This window comes from Chrysemys picta, chromosome 22 (genome assembly GCF_011386835.1).
Source record: "Chrysemys picta bellii isolate R12L10 chromosome 22, ASM1138683v2, whole genome shotgun sequence".
Classification (NCBI taxonomy): Eukaryota; Metazoa; Chordata; order Testudines; family Emydidae; genus Chrysemys; species Chrysemys picta.
In genome coordinates, this window is record NC_088812.1 from 627883 (window position 1) to 643679 (window position 15797).

Sequence of the window (15797 nt, forward strand, 5' to 3'; positions counted from 1 at the left end):
GGGGCCCCACACTCCCGCCCCGGCCGTCGGGTGCATTGACACAGACTCACGGCAGGCAGCCTCCAGCACCGGGGAGGGAACCCAGGCGTCCTGCGGGGAACCCAGGCGTCCTGCAGGCAGGCATGTGGATCATTATTCCCTACGCAGCCGCCTCGCCGACTTGATCAGCGCTAAGGCAGCCCGCGCTGCAGGGTGCTGCCAACTGCCACCGACCCGCGCCCGCTGAGCCGGGGCGTCAAACCAGCCTGGGCTAAACATTGCGACCTCCAACCACCCCCACCCGAGCGCTTCCCCTCCATGCCGATCCCCCCCGCCCAGCAAGCTGCAGCCCCAGGAAGCCGCCTGCAACGTGTGACCCCCCCCAGGCTGGGGCCAGGCCCCCCAGCAGAGCCAAGGGAGTGGTGCCCACTCACACCGGTGCAGCCCCCGGCCCCCGACGGACCAGGCAGCTTGCACAAGAGACAAGGCAGCAATTTAGGGCTTGGGTGAGGGCCGGGGGGGCCCTGGCTGCTTGGGAGGGGCAAGGAAGCTGTTACAATCTCCCCCCCGCCGGCCGGCCCCAGGGCGCTTTGCTCTCCAGGCTGCGCTCTGGGGCAGGGAAGATTTCCCCCACGATCGCTGCCCCACCCCTTCCACGGGGCCGGCCCCCACACAGCACAACTCCTTGGGGGGTGCACCCTCCTCCCCACCCTCCACACTCGTTAGCACTGTGCCTGGGGTTAACGAGGATCTGAGCAAGCCGGACCGGCTTCACACCAGCCAGTTCCCCTGCGCCGCTCCCAATCCACACAGAATCGGGGCCCTTTTCTCCTCTCCAGTAGCGGCGGCAGGTCCCCCTGCAGCCCGTCCAGCCCCCTCACCTCCAGCTCCCCATCCCCGGCTCCCCCAGCTCCTCCAGCCTCAGATTCCCCAGCCCCCTGCAGTCCCCCACTCCCAGCCTCTCCAGCCGGGATCCCCCAGCCCCCTGCAGTCCGTCCGTCCCCCCCCCCCGCAGCTCCTCCAGCCTGGGATCCCCTAACCCCTGCAGTCCCCCCGCCAGATCCCCCAGCCCCCTGCAGTCCGTCCCCCCCCCAGCTCCTCCAGCCAGGATCCCCCAGCCCCTGCAGTCCCCCACAACAGCTCCTCCAGCCGGGATCCCCCAACCCCTGCAGTGCCCTCCCCCCCAGCTCCTCCAACCGGGATCCCCCAGCCCCTTGCAGTCCCCCCCAGCTCCTCCAGCCGGGATCCCCCAGCCCCTGCAGTCCGTCCCCCCCCCCCCAGCTCCTCCAGCCAGGATCCCCCAGCCCCTGCAGTCCCCCCCCACACACAGCTCCTCCAGCCGGGATCCCCCAGCCCCTTGCAGTCCCCCCAGCGTGCTGAGGGGGTTTGAAGCAGACACTTTCGGTATCAGAGCGGTCGTGCGGGGGGGGTGGGGGGGGAACCTGACACCCGGCTCGGGAAGGACACACGAGCCAAGACCGCTCCAGTCCACGAGCGAACAATTCGCCCCAACGAGGCCCCAAGACGCACAGGAGGGAGGCGGAGGCAGCGGGCACGTCCCATCACAGACCCAGCAGCACGTCCCCAGCCCGCGGCTGCCCCGAGGGGCCCAGCCGCTGGCAGAGCTGGGAACCCCCGGGCCGGGGCCCACAATTCAAGGCAGAGAAAGCGCAAAGTCTCTGGCGCATCCAGCGGGTGCAGAATCGACTCGGACGGGCACGAAGCTGCCAGAGCGGGTGGGGGGGGGGGAGGTCTGTCCTCTTCGGGGGGGGGGGGGGCTTTTTCAGGCAATTAAGGAGCCTCAGGTGGGCCCCACCCAGTGCTGCCACTGCCAAGGGCGGCAAGCGGCCGCCGAGCCTGGGTCTGCTCAGGGGATGGAGATGCTCAGTGCAGCGCGAGTCACTTAACGAACTGGGGGGGGGCTGGATTATTGTTCACTCAGTGCCTGCAGGACCTGCCTCCCAGAGGGGCCGGCCAGCGGGGTCACTGGCACGGCCCCATCGGCTCCCCTGCAGCAGCTGGGGGGCCACCAGCCCCTCGCCTGGTCTCCCGCAGGGGCCGGGGGGGAACCACAGCAGGGACACTTCCCTCTCCAATTTGCCATGGGTGCAGGAGGGTCTGAAAATCCCGCCCCACCCCACAAAGGGAACCGGAGCCAAAGAAGTCTGGAAACGCAGGAGCGTGACCGCGGGGCCCCAGCCCCACTCAGCCCCATGCTCGGACAGACGGACAGGAGAGAACACTGCAGCCAGTAAATCTGTAACAACCAGCCCCCTCCCCCCGGTCCCCTGCGATGGGGACCCACAGCACAGAGCAGCCGCTGGTCTGTTCTCCCCCCGGGGGTCCCGCCCTGCTCAGCCCCAGCGGCACAGCTCTCCGGGGGGCTCTCCATGCCAAGTGGGGGAGGCAGGGAGACCGGGGCATCCCCCGCCAAGCTGGAGCAAAACACAGACAGCCCCAATAGGGTCCCTGCACAGGCAGCCAGACACAGACGGACCCTGACCCCCGCGTCAGCTGCCCAGCAGCGTGCGGGGCACCCAGACGGACAGATACCACCCCCCACCCAGCCGCTCACGCAGACGGACGGACGCAGGCACACGGATGGACAGACAGACACCCCCCAACACACACACAGCCACTCATGCAGACACCCGGCCACGGGGCACCCAGATGGACGGACACCGTCCCAACACACACACAGCCGCTCCCGCAGACACCCAGCCACGGGGCACCCGGACGGACACCCCCCCAGACACAGCCGCTCCCGCAGACACCTGGCCATGGGGACTCACGATTTTCTCCGAGGTGCCGGCCCGGGAGATCGTGGTGCCGTTCAGCCCCACCAGGGAGGGCAGCGTCTGCGACATCCAGTTGGTGACCATGGCCATGGTGCTGAGCACGGCTCCGATCTTCAGCAGCGGCACGGTCATGTCGGCCCCTGCCTCATCCCCCCTCGGTGGGGCGGCAGCCTGCTTCCCAACCCTCGGCTCCCGGCCCAGGGAGCCCCCTCGCGCCCCCGCTCGCCAGCCGGCCCCCCAGCCTCCTCCGGGGCTGAGAGCGAGCCGGAGAGAGCCGCGCGGCTCCGCTCCCGTCCTTATAAAGCGCCCAGCTGGAGCGAACCCCCGCTCCGCTCCCCATCACTGCCAGCCGAGTGACGTCAGCTGGTGCTGGCCACGGGCCGGCCGGGCGGGGGGAGCCGAGCAGACATGGCACCGGGAAGCCCTGGCCATCTGGCCCGGTCTCCGCAGAGCCCTGGGCTCCCAGGGGGGCAGCGGGGGGAGACGGGGGCTTGTCTCTGAGCCTCTAGCACCAGCCGTGAGCTTAGGGGGTTGTCGAGGAAACGGGCAGGAATCCGGGGAGGGGGGTTACGAGAGCTCCGGGGAAGGACACATCAAAGCGGTGAGATGGGGGGGCTGGTCACTGGTAGAGCATCGCACAGGGGGCCCTGTCAGTCACTTTAGGACCTCGCCAATCGTCAGCCGGCTGCAGGGAGAGGCCCTGGCCCCACGTGGGGGCTCCAGGGGAGGGGTAGCTAGCAGGATGGGAAGGGCCTGCCGCCCCCCCCAGGGTTGCCCCAGAGCAGGAGGGAGGGGGAATGGCTGACAAGGCCAGGACCCCAGGACCTTGCAGCCCCCACAGCCCAGCTGCCCCCTCCCTGGAGGGGACCCGACCCTGCTATTGCTGCTAACCCCCCCAGGCAGGGGAGAAAGTGCCCAGACACCCTGGTGATGGCACCGTACCAAGCCCAGACACAGGGGAACAGACCAGGCCACCTGGTCAGAGGCTGCTGCCAGAGACCTGCCGAGCCCTCCAGAAAGGGGGGGGGGGTTGCGTCATTTGCAATTTTAATTGTAAACTCCCCCCGCCCCCCGCCCAGCTCTGCCGGTGCCCCTCACTCCTGACCCGCAGCCCCTGCTAGCCCAGCCCTGGGCTCCCCCCAACCCAGGTCTGTCAGTGCCCCTTGATCGTAACTCTCCGCCCCTTCCCCCCAGCCCGGTACAAACCCTGTGCCGAGTCTCCCCCGCCTGCTGCCTGCTCCCCACAGGGGCTACACGGAGCCAGACACCGAGCGCATGGGGCAGGACACGGGTACTACCCCCATTGTGCGGGGGGCGCCTGGGGCACCCTCGCTCAGCGGGGATGGGTCACAGGGCCAGGTGCCCGGCAGGCTGCGCTCCAGCCCTGCCCCTCCCCACTCCAGACAGCGGCCCCGGGGCCCGCACGTGCCCCCTCTCTGTCACGAGCGGGACTGGCCCCTTTGCCCCCCGGCTGCGGCGCTGTGACTGCAAGAGCTGGCACAGAGGCTACGTGAGCGTCCCCCCAGCGCCCCCCCCACACACCTGCCTCAGCCCAGCGCGCCCCCCCCCCCGGTTAGTTTCCAAGCCCGGCGTCGCCACCTGCTGGCCACACGGACGTCTCACTACCTCGGATCGGGCCAGAGAGCAGCTCCCTCTTCATGCTGGGACAGAACCCGAGTCCTGGCTCTCAGCCCCCTGCTCTAACCACTCGACCCCACTCCCCTCCCAGACCTTCAGATAGAACCCAGGAGTCCTGGCTCCCAGCCCCCTGCTCCAACCACTCGACCCCACTCCCCTCCCAGAGCCGGGACACAACCCAGGAGTCCTGGCTCCCAGCCCCCTGCTCCAACCACTCGACCCCACTCCCCTCCCAGACCTACAGATAGAACCCAGGAGTCCTGGCTCCCAGCCTCCTGCTCCAACCACTCAACCCCACTCCCCTCCCAGAGCCGGGATACAACCCAGGAGTCCTGGCTCCCAGCCCCCTGCTCCAACCACTCGACCCCACTCCCCTCCCAGACCTACAGATAGAACCCAGGAGTCCGGGATCCTGCATCCACAGAACTCAGTACACAGGAAGGAGTGTTTGTTTTGTTCACATTAACATAATTTCTATGATGGGAGCCCTTTCTGGCCGGGCGCTGCCCAGCCCCACGGCGACCGAGATCGGGGGCCCCGTCGGGCCGGGCACTGCCCAGACGCACGGCGACCGAGATCGGGGGCCCCGTCGGGCCGGGCGCTGCCCAGACGCACGGCGACCGAGATCGGGGGCCCCGTCGGGCCGGGCGCTGCCCAGACGCACGGCGACCAAGATCGGGGGCCCCGTCGGGCCGGGCGCTGCCCAGCCGCACGGCGACCGAGATCGGGGGCCCCGTCGGGCCGGGCGCTGCCCAGCCGCACGGCGACCGAGATCGGGGGCCCCGTCGGGCCGGGCGCTGCCCAGACACACGGCGACCGAGATCGGGGGCCCCGTCGGGCCGGGCGCTGCCCAGACGCACGGCGACCGAGATCGGGGGCCCCGTCGGGCCGGGCGCTGCCCAGACGCACGGCGACCGAGATCGGGGGCCCCGTCGGGCCGGGCGCTGCCCAGACGCACGGCGACCGAGATCGGGGGCCCCGTCGGGCCGGGCGCTGCCCACACACAGCAACAGACAGTCCCTGCCCGGGAGAGGTGTCAGTTGTGTGACTTCGGGCCCTGGTTCAGCACGATGTAATGCTCGGCACTTGGCTGAATCGGGGCCCCTGTCCTGAGTCCAGAATCCGGATTCCCATTGCCCGGAGGGCGACTGTGGCTGTTCCTTGGGTGGGGGGCTGGGCTGGGCTCCATCGCCGTCCCCGTCCCCAGGGGCTGCTCTCCGAGGACGGGCTCCCTGGGGCTGAGTGCGCTTTGGACGTGCTCTCCGCCCCGCCTAGCGCTGGGAACCCAGACCAAGCCGGACTGAATGGTGCTGCAGTGCCACCTTGTGGGGACGAGCAGTCACTGCGTGTGCACACACACAGCGAGACAGGGCCCATCTAGCCCGGTATCCCGGCTACAACAGCAGCACCACACACACACACACACGCACGCGCACACACGAGTCCCTAGCCCAGCCCAGGGCCCATCTAGCCCGGTATCCCGGCTCTGACAGCACCACTGCTGTGGAGGAAGGCGCCCAGAGCCCTGCAGGTGGCAGCGGTGGGATTCTCGGCCCCGGGGAAGCCCCTGGCTGATCCCTGGGAGTTAGATGTCAGGACGCAGGGGGTCTGTGGCCCAGCCAGACCTCCTGGGCCCGTTCTGCCCCTCACTGATCTAACTAGGGACGTACCTGTTAGCCACAGAAATGGCTGGTCCCTTTTCTCAGCTCTGCCCAGCTCTCGGTTGCACAGAGACTGTCAGTTCTTAGGGGCAGTGTCTCCATTCAGTGTCTGCACCACGCCCTCACCCTGGGGCCCTGCCGTAACACCAGTAAACAGCACTCCTCATCCTGGGTGAACGCTGTGGCAGAGAGTTCCACCGGCCCACGCCTCTTCCTCTCTCCCGTTTGGAACCTGCTGCCTTCCAGCCTCACTGAGCCTCGCCCAGGCCACGGGGGTGGGAGCGAGACAGTCACTCACCCCCCCTCCCCGCATTTATCCATCACGCAAACCCCTGCACCAGGTGCCAGCGCCGGCTACTTGGGCTCCCCCCCATCGGTGGGGCGAGTGGAGGCGGCCCCAGGCCAGGCTGGCTGCAGGGGGCTCTTCCGAGTGCCTGGGTGGGGGGTGCAGTGGGGAGACAGGGATGAAGCCGAGGGGGCAGACTCCGGTGGGCAGAAAAACAGAGCCCGGGGGAGCAGGAGGGGCAAGGTGGCTGCAACCCCCTCCCCCCAGGGCTCCGGGTGAGGTGCCTCAATCAGGCACACAGACCCACCCAGCCTCAGCTAGGCAGAGCTTGCAATGGGGTGAGACGCAGGGCAAGGGGGGAAATCAGCGTCACTGCCCTGTGCAGCCAGTTCCAGGCAGGGGGCAGGCAGGCGGTGCCCAGATGCTGCGGGAGGCTCCCCCCAAGCCCCCTGGAACTGGCACCATGAGGGTCGAGGCCCAGAGACCCCAGGTCTGTCCCATCTTCCCTGCCCCCGCGCCAGGCTGCATGCCAAGGACACTGCCCTGTGCGTGGTTGGTAGCAGCGCCGGACGCCGCAGCGCTGCCCTGCCCTGACTGAGACGGGGCGTCCTGGTGCCTGGCGCAGGCAGGGACCCAGCGAGCGTCAGGAGGCACCAGCAGCCCGCGCGTCGCACCAGCCGAGTCCCCGCAGGCGACGGGCTGGGGCTCAGCGGCCACGGAGTGCGGGCAGCACAGCTGTGCGCTGGTGTGATGGGGAGACCCTGCCCTGCCCCGTCCCCGCCCCGCCCCCCTGCCGGCTCCCTCCCAGCCTCTGCCCCGGACCCTTCACGCTGCCACTTTGCTTGCCCCGAGTGCCCAGCCCCGGCCCGCTCTCTGCAGGACTCTGGCCAGCCGGGGAAGAGAGACCCCCATGAGGGAAGCCCCTTGCCCCGCCTGGGGCACCCAGCTCCCGACCGGCATCCCAGCAGCACCCACAATGCCCAGCCTGGCTGAAATACTCACACCGGCCCCGCTCTCTGGGTCGCCCGCAGGGAGATGGCTCTGCCCGTGGGGCCAAGGGAACGGGAGCTGGAGGCGTTGAGGTACCCGCCCCACGGAGGGGGCACAGACACCTACACGGGAAGTGTGTATTGTTACACTATAAGCCAGAGATCAGTGACCTTCTGTCACGGAGTCCCCGGGCGATACTCTGGAACTGCTCCCCACAAAGCCAGTCAGGACTTTGGGGAGCCTCCTCTCCCTCGGAGCAGACCATCTTCAGGGCAAGAAGCTCACACGGCTTCACCTCCTGGGTCTGACCTTGGAGCATTCAGCATATGCCCCTCCATGCGCTTCCCACAGCGAGTCCGCCCAGGCGGGGTCCTGGGGAAGCCAGAGGGTCCTGCACCCCCACTTCGCAGTCAGACGTGATTCTCAGCCAGCCAGTAAAACAGAGGTTTATTAGGTGACAGGAACATGGTCTAAAACAGAGCTTGTAGGTCTAGAGAACCGGATCCCTCAGCCGGGTCCATTCTGGGGCCCAGCGAGCCAGACAACCCCATCTGCCCTCCCTTCCCGTCCCCAGCCAGCCCCAAACTGAAACCCCCTCCAGCCCCACCTCCTCTGGGCTTTGTCTCTTTCCTGGGCCAGGAGGTCACCTGATCTCTTTGTTCACTTTTAGCTATTTCCTTGCAGGGGGGAAGGGCCACAGCCATTTGTTGCCAGGGAGACAGAGTGTCAGCCATTTATGCACACTGGAGACTTAAGAAATGCATAGGGGAAACTGAGGCACCCACCCAGTATTCAGAGGAAACATTAAGAACAGTCCCACTTTGTCACACCCCCCGCGGAGCCCAGCACCCAGCTCCAGCACCCACCTCAGCCCTCACTGATTCTCTTCTAATTTGCCCAACCATAGTGTAATCACTGGGAATCTGCATGTAAATTGCTCGTTAATTCAGGCTCGTTATGTGGCATTTAGTGCCGTGCTGGGGAACGAAACATGGTCATAAGGAGAGAATGAGCAGGGAGGCAGCGCAGCTCCCGGGGGAGAGGAGAGTCAGACAAATGCACACCCCCAAACTTGTCCATGGGCGCCAGAGCCAGAGCGGGGCAAAGGCGCCCTCAGGAGACAGGGGCAGGCCCGAAGGGGTTACCGAAACAAACTGTCCGAGAGAAACCCGCGTCCCTGGAGAAACCGAGCAGCCACTGGCCACGGACACTCCGCGACCCGGGGGCAGCCAGAACAAAGGATGGGGGGCGCCCCCCGGGAACAGACCAGCGAGGTCAGGTGGAGACAGACGATGGAGTTTGAACTTGGGGTGGCTGCAGCTCGGCTGGCTCCGGGCTGAGCAGCATGAACGGGGCTGCCCTACGGACCCCCCGCGCTGCGTCCGGGTGACTGACTGGGCGAGCATCCCTGCACATGCCGCACACTCACATTGCACGCCAGGCCCACCCGGCCCTCATGCACCACTCCCAACCACCACACGCTCGCTTTGCACGCCAGGCCCACCTGGCCCTCGCACACCACTCCCAACCATTGCACTCTCGCTTTGCACGCCAGGCCCACCTGGCCCTCGTGCACCACTCCCAACAACTGCATGCTCGCTTTGCACGCCAGGCCCACCCAGCCCTCGCGCACCACTCCCAACCACCACACGCTCGCTTTGCACACCAGGCCCACCTGGCCCTCGCACACCACTCCCAACCACCACACGCTCGCTTTGCACGCCAGGCCCACCTGGCCCTCGCACACCACTCCCAACCACCGCACGCTCGCTTTGCACGCCAGGCCCACCTGGCCCTCGCACACCACTCCCAACCACCGCACGCACGCTTTGCACGCCAGGCCCACCTGGCCCTCGCACACCACTCCCAACCACCGCACGCTCGTTTTGCACGCCAGGCCCACCCGGCCCTCGGGCACCACTCCCAACCATTGCACTCTCGCTTGGCACGCCAGGCCCACCTGGCCCTCGTGCACCACTCCCAACAACCGCATGCTCGCTTTGCACGCCAGGCCCACCCAGCCCTCGCGCACCACTCCCAACCACCGCACGCTCACTTTGCACGCCAGGCCCACCTGGCCCTCGGGCACCACACCCAACCATTGCACGCTCGCTTTGCACGTCAGGCCCACCCAGCAGCGAGTAACACGCTCACTTTGCACAGGGGTGCGAGCGACAGCAGAACTAGGTGGAAGCAGAGCACAGCACTAACGGGCTCAGAGCGGAGGACACCCTCCGCCCCCACGACGAGACCTCCCTGCCCCCACCTCTGGGCATAGAGGGGGCAGGGGGGGCTGAGCAGCGGCTGTCTAGCCAACCAGAGCCCCCAGCACATCATGCATATTCAGCAGACAGAGCCGATGCTGGCCAATGGCGGGCGAGCAGGCCCAGCTGTCTAACCAGGAGCCCGGGAGCAGCTGCAGCCTCCAGGCCCTGGGACAGGGCTCGCAGGTGCCAGCTCTGCCAGGCTGGGCGGGGTGGGGGCCAGGGCTGAGGCTGGGGGAGCCAGAGTCTGCAAAAAGCAGCTCAGGGACACACACCCCCCCCCCCCCCAGGGAGTCCAGCCCTGCAGGCAGCTGCAGATCCCACCGGCCGCTCCGCGACAGAGCCCTGCCAGCTCCAGGCCGGGGGCGTCCCCTCCTCCCCCCACAGGGCTCTGGGCCTGGGCAGCACCTGGATTCTAGCCACTGGAGCCCACGGGGTTTACAGCCCGGCTTCCCGTGGGGCTTGGGGGGGGGGAGATTCCGGCCCAGGGCCGGTGCAGTGCCGCTGGCGGGGACCCGTGGGAGGCATCGCTCATGTTTAGAGCCAGGATCCCCCTTTCCTGGCAGCCCCTCTGGCCCAGGGACCCCCAGGCAGTGGGACTGGGAGGGAGGCAGACCAGAGCAGGGGGGGGGGGGGGCGCGGAGGCTCAGGGAGGGAAGAGCAGGGGAGGTTGGCTGTCAGCAGAGCCGGGCCTCTGGGGTCACAGCTCCCCCTGTGTGGACTCCGCCCTGCCCGACCTCCCGCAGCTGGCCCCAGGGACGCTGGGCTCCAGGCGACCGGTCACTGCAGACACTCAGCTGGACTCACCCCGGGGCCAGAGCCCTGGAGGCTGCGTGCCGTGCCCTGCCCGCCTGGGGTGTTAACGGGGCTGCCGCCAGGCCAGGGCTGAGGCTGGACTCTGGGATCAGGGACGCAGCAGCTGGGCCCAGACCCCGTTTCCTCCCTCGCCAGCGCCCACCGCGAGCCAGGCCCACCCGTCACTGACACAGCCCGGGAGAGTCTCCCACCCAGGGTCACACGGGCAGGAGCTGGCCCTGAGGGGAGCCCTGCCCCCTCCCCAGGCCATGCGCAAGCACAGGGCCAGGCTGGGGAGACCCCCACCCAGCTGTATGCATGGGGGCCCTGAGCTCAGACCAGCTGGGGAGGGACCACTGCACCCAATGGGGGGCACACATCACAACAGCCAGACTGGGTCAGACCAAAAGTCCATCTAGCCCCGTATCCTGTCTTTTGTCAGTGGCCAATGCCAGGTGCCCCAGAGGGAGTGAACAGAACAGGGAATCATCAAGTGATCCACCCCCTGTCACCCATTCCCTGCTTCTGGCAAACAGAGGTAGGGACACCATCCCTGCCCAGTCTGGCTAATAGCCATTGATAGACCTGTCCTCCAAGAATCTGTCTAGCTCCCTTTTGAACCCCGTTATAGTCTTGGCCTTCACAACATCCTCTGGCAAAGAGTTCCAGAGGCTGACAGGGCGTTGCATGAAAAAATACTTTCTTGTGTTTGTTTTAAACCTGCTACCTATTAATTTCATTTGGTGTCCCCTTGTTCTTGTGTTATGAGAAGGAGAAAATAACACTTCCTCATTTACTTTCTCTATACCACTCATAATTTTATAGACCTCTATCATCTCCCCCCTTAGTTGTCATTTTTCCAAGCTGAACAGTCCCAGTCTTATTAATCTCTCCTCATACGGAAGCCGTTCCAAACCCCTAATCATTTTTGTTACTCTTTTCTGAACCTTTCCCAATTCTTCCACACAGAAGCTGAAGTCTGTGGGCACAGGAATGGTGGTTGGAACAGTACGGGGGGATGGGACTAGAGGAGGTGGGGGAGCAGGGAGATGGGGAAGGGGCTCCTGCACCAGCCCCCCATTTCAGACATTGCAGCCGCACAGAGCATCCACTCCCCCAAACTCCGGTTTCCCTCTCCCCAGAGTCTCCCCCCGCCCTATGTACAGCTGGGGCACCGAGGGCAGAGAGGGACCTAGAGAGACTGGGCCGGGCACACCCCCTGAATCCTGCGGGAAGAGACACCCCCGCCCCCCCATCGGCCCAGCATTGGGGCCCCGCTCTCACCCTGGCGTGGCCATTCCCACACAGAGGGACCAGACGCCCCTTGCTCTCAGCTGGGATCCTGCAGCCTTGGGAAGCTGGAGGCAGGAACCTGCCAAATCCCACGTGGGTCAGTGCTACCAACTCCCCGCACCCTGAGCCCAGGGTCCCGGGGGATGGGCACGGATTTCCCCCTTTGCTGACAGGACAAGGCAGGAATTTTCTATAATACTGTTATGAAGCTAATGTGTGCCTCAGTTTCCCTCTGTACTCTGCACTGCTACCCAGCGGGTGCAGCAGGGTTAAAGCTGCTCTTGGGGCAGAGAAGAGATGGGAGGACAATGGGAACACACACCCACACGCCCCTGCCCCGGAACTGAGCAATGAACCCTACGAAGGCAGCACACGGGAACGGGGCCGAGCTCCGCGGGACGATGCCCGAGAGGTGGCAGGAGGAGGGGTCTGCGGAGGGGCGCAGCAGCTCTCACCGGGACCGACAGAGCCGGAGATCCAGCCCAGACGGACCCACAGCGGCTTGGCCGGGCGGAGCCCTGGCTTGGCCGCATGGCCCATGTCTGAGCCTTCGCTGCTCTACGCCAACATGGGGCCGTCCCAGGGCCGGGGGCCAACGAGCCCGTCTCTGCTTGGGGGACACGCCCGGGGGTCGCTGCCGATCCTGCCTGAGCCGCGCTGGTCCCTGCAGAGGGGTCAGGTCTGTGCCCAGGCGTCGGGCTCGGTCAGACCCACCGGGCAGAGCTCACGGCGGGCAGCAGGAGGGCTGGAGCCCCCAGACTCAGCCTCGGAGGCGGTGAGGCGCGTGGCCAGGCCTGCAGGAAGAGCGGGTCCCCTGGGGGCTCCGGCACACCGAGGGGCTCCTGCCTGGGGGGCTGGAAAGCCGGGACTCAGCGCAGAGCCTGTGCATCCTTGACGCTGGCGCTAGGGAGGCCTTTTGCAGTCGGGTGGCATCGGTTACTGACGCTCCCGTGGGAATGAGAACTTCTGCCAGCCCCGGGGTGGGAGCGGAGATAGGGCTGGGCCTGGGGGACAGCGGGTGCCATGGGGCACAGGACGTGGCACAGGTGCCAGGGAGAGGCCAGCAGGACACGGTGCCGGGGGCACAAGGATGCTGAGCCCCCCACAAGCTGGAGGAACCCAGGAGTCCTGGCACCTGTTCTGCCAGCTCCAGGGGCCAGCAGCCCACAGCCAGCCCCACCCCGGCTGAGAACAGGCCCCAGAGGGACCCCCGGCCGGCCGGAGCTGAGCTCCCCTGGGAAACACCCGGCGCCCTGGGTCCAAGCCTCCACCTCAGCCCGGTCGGGGCAGAGCTCCCGGGGCCCAGACAGGTGCACACCTGGGGGGGGGGCTAGGAGCCACTGACCCGAACGGTCCCCCTGGGGGTGATGGGCTGCGCCCCCGGCACCCCTAGTTCCAAGGGGAGCCCCCCGTGGGGAGCTGGGGGCCCAGACCCCGGGAGCCACCCACCGCCCCGCCCTGCCGGGGGGCCGCGCCCCCGGCACCCCTAGTTCCAAGGGGAGCCCCCCGTGGGGAGCTGGGGGCCCAGACCCCTGGAGCCACCCACCGCCCCGCCCTGCCCCGCCTGGGGGCCGCGCCCCCGAGACCCCTAGTTCCAAGGGGAGCCCCCCGTGGGGAGCTGGGGGCCCAGACCCCTGGAGCCACCGCCCCGCCCCGCCGGGGGGCCGCGCCCCCGAGACCCCCGCCCGCCTACCTGGGCTGCCCGGGACCCGGCCGCCAGCAGCAGGCAGAGGCTGGGGAGGAGGCGCATGGTGCAGACGCGGAGCCCGGCCCGGGCGGCTCCGGCTCCGGCTCCCCCGCGGCCCCGGCTCCCGCGGCGGGGACCCTCCGCCCCGCGCGGCTCCACGCGGCTCCGCCTCGCGCGGGGCCCCGGCCGGGCTCGCTGCGCGCCGCTTGCGCCGCGCACCCCGGGGCTGCGCCGAGCAGGGAGCGTGCGCGCGGGGGGAGGGGCCGGCCCGGCCCATGGGCCCGGCCGGGCTGCGCCTGCCGGGGGTGGGGGGCGAGGCCCCGCCTCAAACACCTGCGGGGGGGGCGGAGGGCTGCCCGGCTCCTGCTTAGCGGCGCTGGGCGCCGGACTCCTGGGTTCTCTCCCGGCTCGGGGAGGGGCTGGGCAGTTAGGGGGGAGGGGCTGGACAGCGGACTCCTGGGTTCGGGGGGAGGGCTGGGCGCCGGACTCCTGGGTTTTCTCCCGGCTCGGGGAGGGGCTGGGCACCGGACTCCTGGGTTCTCTCCCGGCTCGGGGAGGGGCTGGGCACCGGACTCCTGGGTTCTCTCCCGGCTCGGGGAGGGGCTGGGCACCGGACTCCTGGGTTCTCTCCCGGCTCGGGGAGGGGCTGGGCACCGGACTTCTGGGTTCTCTCCCGGCTCGGGGAGGGGAGGGAGGTCTAGTGGTTAGAGAGGGGTCGAGCGCTTCAAGGGGGCGGGTTAAGACTCCTCTTTCCCTTCTTCCATTGTTGTTGTGTGTCCTGGGCCGGGAGGGCCCTGCTCCCTGTTCTCCTACCCAAATCCTTGTGCCCATCATTGTGGCCTCTAGGTGCCCCCCGCTGGGGCTGCACAGCGGGACCCGGCCTAGCGTCCAGCCCCTCATGACGTGAGGATTGTGCCCCAACCAGGTTCGTCCTCCTCCCAGGCGGCCATGAGGGGTGGGCGCCCAGCCCCAGTGGGGTGAGCCGGGCAGATGCCCCTCCACACACCCGGGGGCGGGGGTGCCGGAGCTGGCAGGGAGTGGGCAGAGGGCCTGGGGGGGGGGATGCTGTGAGTGGCTCCGCATGGCCCCCACCAGCTCCTCACGCGGAGGCAGGGCTGGGGCCTGGCTTCGGGCTGTGCTAGGACCCGGGCTCTGGGGCTGCTGCGGGCGCTGACGGGCCTGGGAGCGGCTGCCACAGGATGACAGGAGGCGCGTGCAGGGCTCTGAATCCGGGGGGCCGGTGTGTTGCCGGTGTTGGCAGACCGGCAGCTCCATGTGACCGCACGGCGCCCGGAGCTGCCACGGACAGGCCGTCTGCTTGCCTGGGGTCGCTCGGGGCCAGGGGGGAAGACCTCAGCATCGGGGGCTGCTGGGCAGGTTATCCCATCGCTGCCTCCTGCGGGGCTCCAGCCACCTTGCCCCGGAGCACTGGGGCCGGGGGCTGTCGGAGACGGGATGCCGGGGTAGATGGGCCCCTCGGCTGGCAATTCCCGCGCTCCTCAGGGGAGCGGGCGCCTCGTGCCCCAGGATTCCCCGCTCTGCTCGGGGCGTTCTTGACCATGCTCTTAACGACCCCGGCCTGTAATTAAGCTGCATGGCGCAGGCTGCTATTAACTGCCAGGGAGCCTCACAGCAACTTCCCTGTCAATCAGCCGCCCCCAGCCTGGGTTCCTCCCCCTGAATAAATTGGCTCCTTGTTTTTAAGAGTTGCCTGGCAGCCCCTTGACAGCTCCCCACCCCCAGCACCTCTTCCCTCACACCCCCATGGGCTGCGACAGCTCCTGGCAGGGATGTAATTCCCTAATTATCTGCCTTCTCTGCAGCTCCGTTCCCAGGCTCTGTCCCAGCCACGGGGAGGTAACTGACTTCGGGCCAGTGCTCTGCCCTTTCGGCCACAACCCAGGCTGCTCCCTTCCCCACAGCGAGGGACCCTGCCGAGGCCGGGGGGTGGCGGCTGCTCCTCGTTCGCTATTCCCGGGCACGGTGGGACCAGAGTCCAAGGGGTCAGTGGAAGCCGGCCCCTCGTGCCGAGTGGTCTGTGTCCTCCCCTCTCTTGGTGCAAGGGGGCGACTCCCACCCCCGCTAACAGGGGAAAGGGAAGGCCCCACTTCGCCAGTGCCTGGTGCGCTTGTTCACACTTGTGCAAAGCAGGCGTGAGACATGGAGGCAGCACGTCTTACACCCTCCGCACGCTGGTGCACAAGGCTCAGGTGACAGGAAACAAGGTCCCTTCTTTTTAACCACCACATTGTTTTGGGGGGGTGTATTAGAGCCAGGCCAGCCCCCCCGCCCTGATTCCCTGTGGCCAGGGGCCCTGCCAGCCGAGCCCCAGTCCCTGTGGGATTCGCATCCCCACAGGTTCTGATACCGTCTGCAGGGGCAAGGATCACCTGGCGGCTTTTGGGC

General features: G+C 67.8%; 1 protein-coding gene across 2 annotated transcripts in view; it reads right to left on the bottom strand.

Moving 5' to 3' along the window:
- Window positions 1-13652, bottom strand: part of OLFM2 (olfactomedin 2) — an 82082-nt gene extending 68430 nt beyond the window's left edge. Inside the window, exon 1 of one of the 2 annotated variants that reach the window (XM_065575563.1) lies at window positions 13398-13652. In XM_065575563.1, coding sequence (XP_065431635.1) covers window positions 13398-13454 — 57 coding nt within the window. In that variant the 5' untranslated portion in view covers window positions 13455-13652. Of the gene's footprint in view, window positions 1-2771; window positions 3086-13397 lie in introns of those variants that run through there. The other variant, XM_005311397.5, reaches the window with a different exon arrangement.
- Between the last annotated feature and the right edge of the window lie 2145 nt (window positions 13653-15797).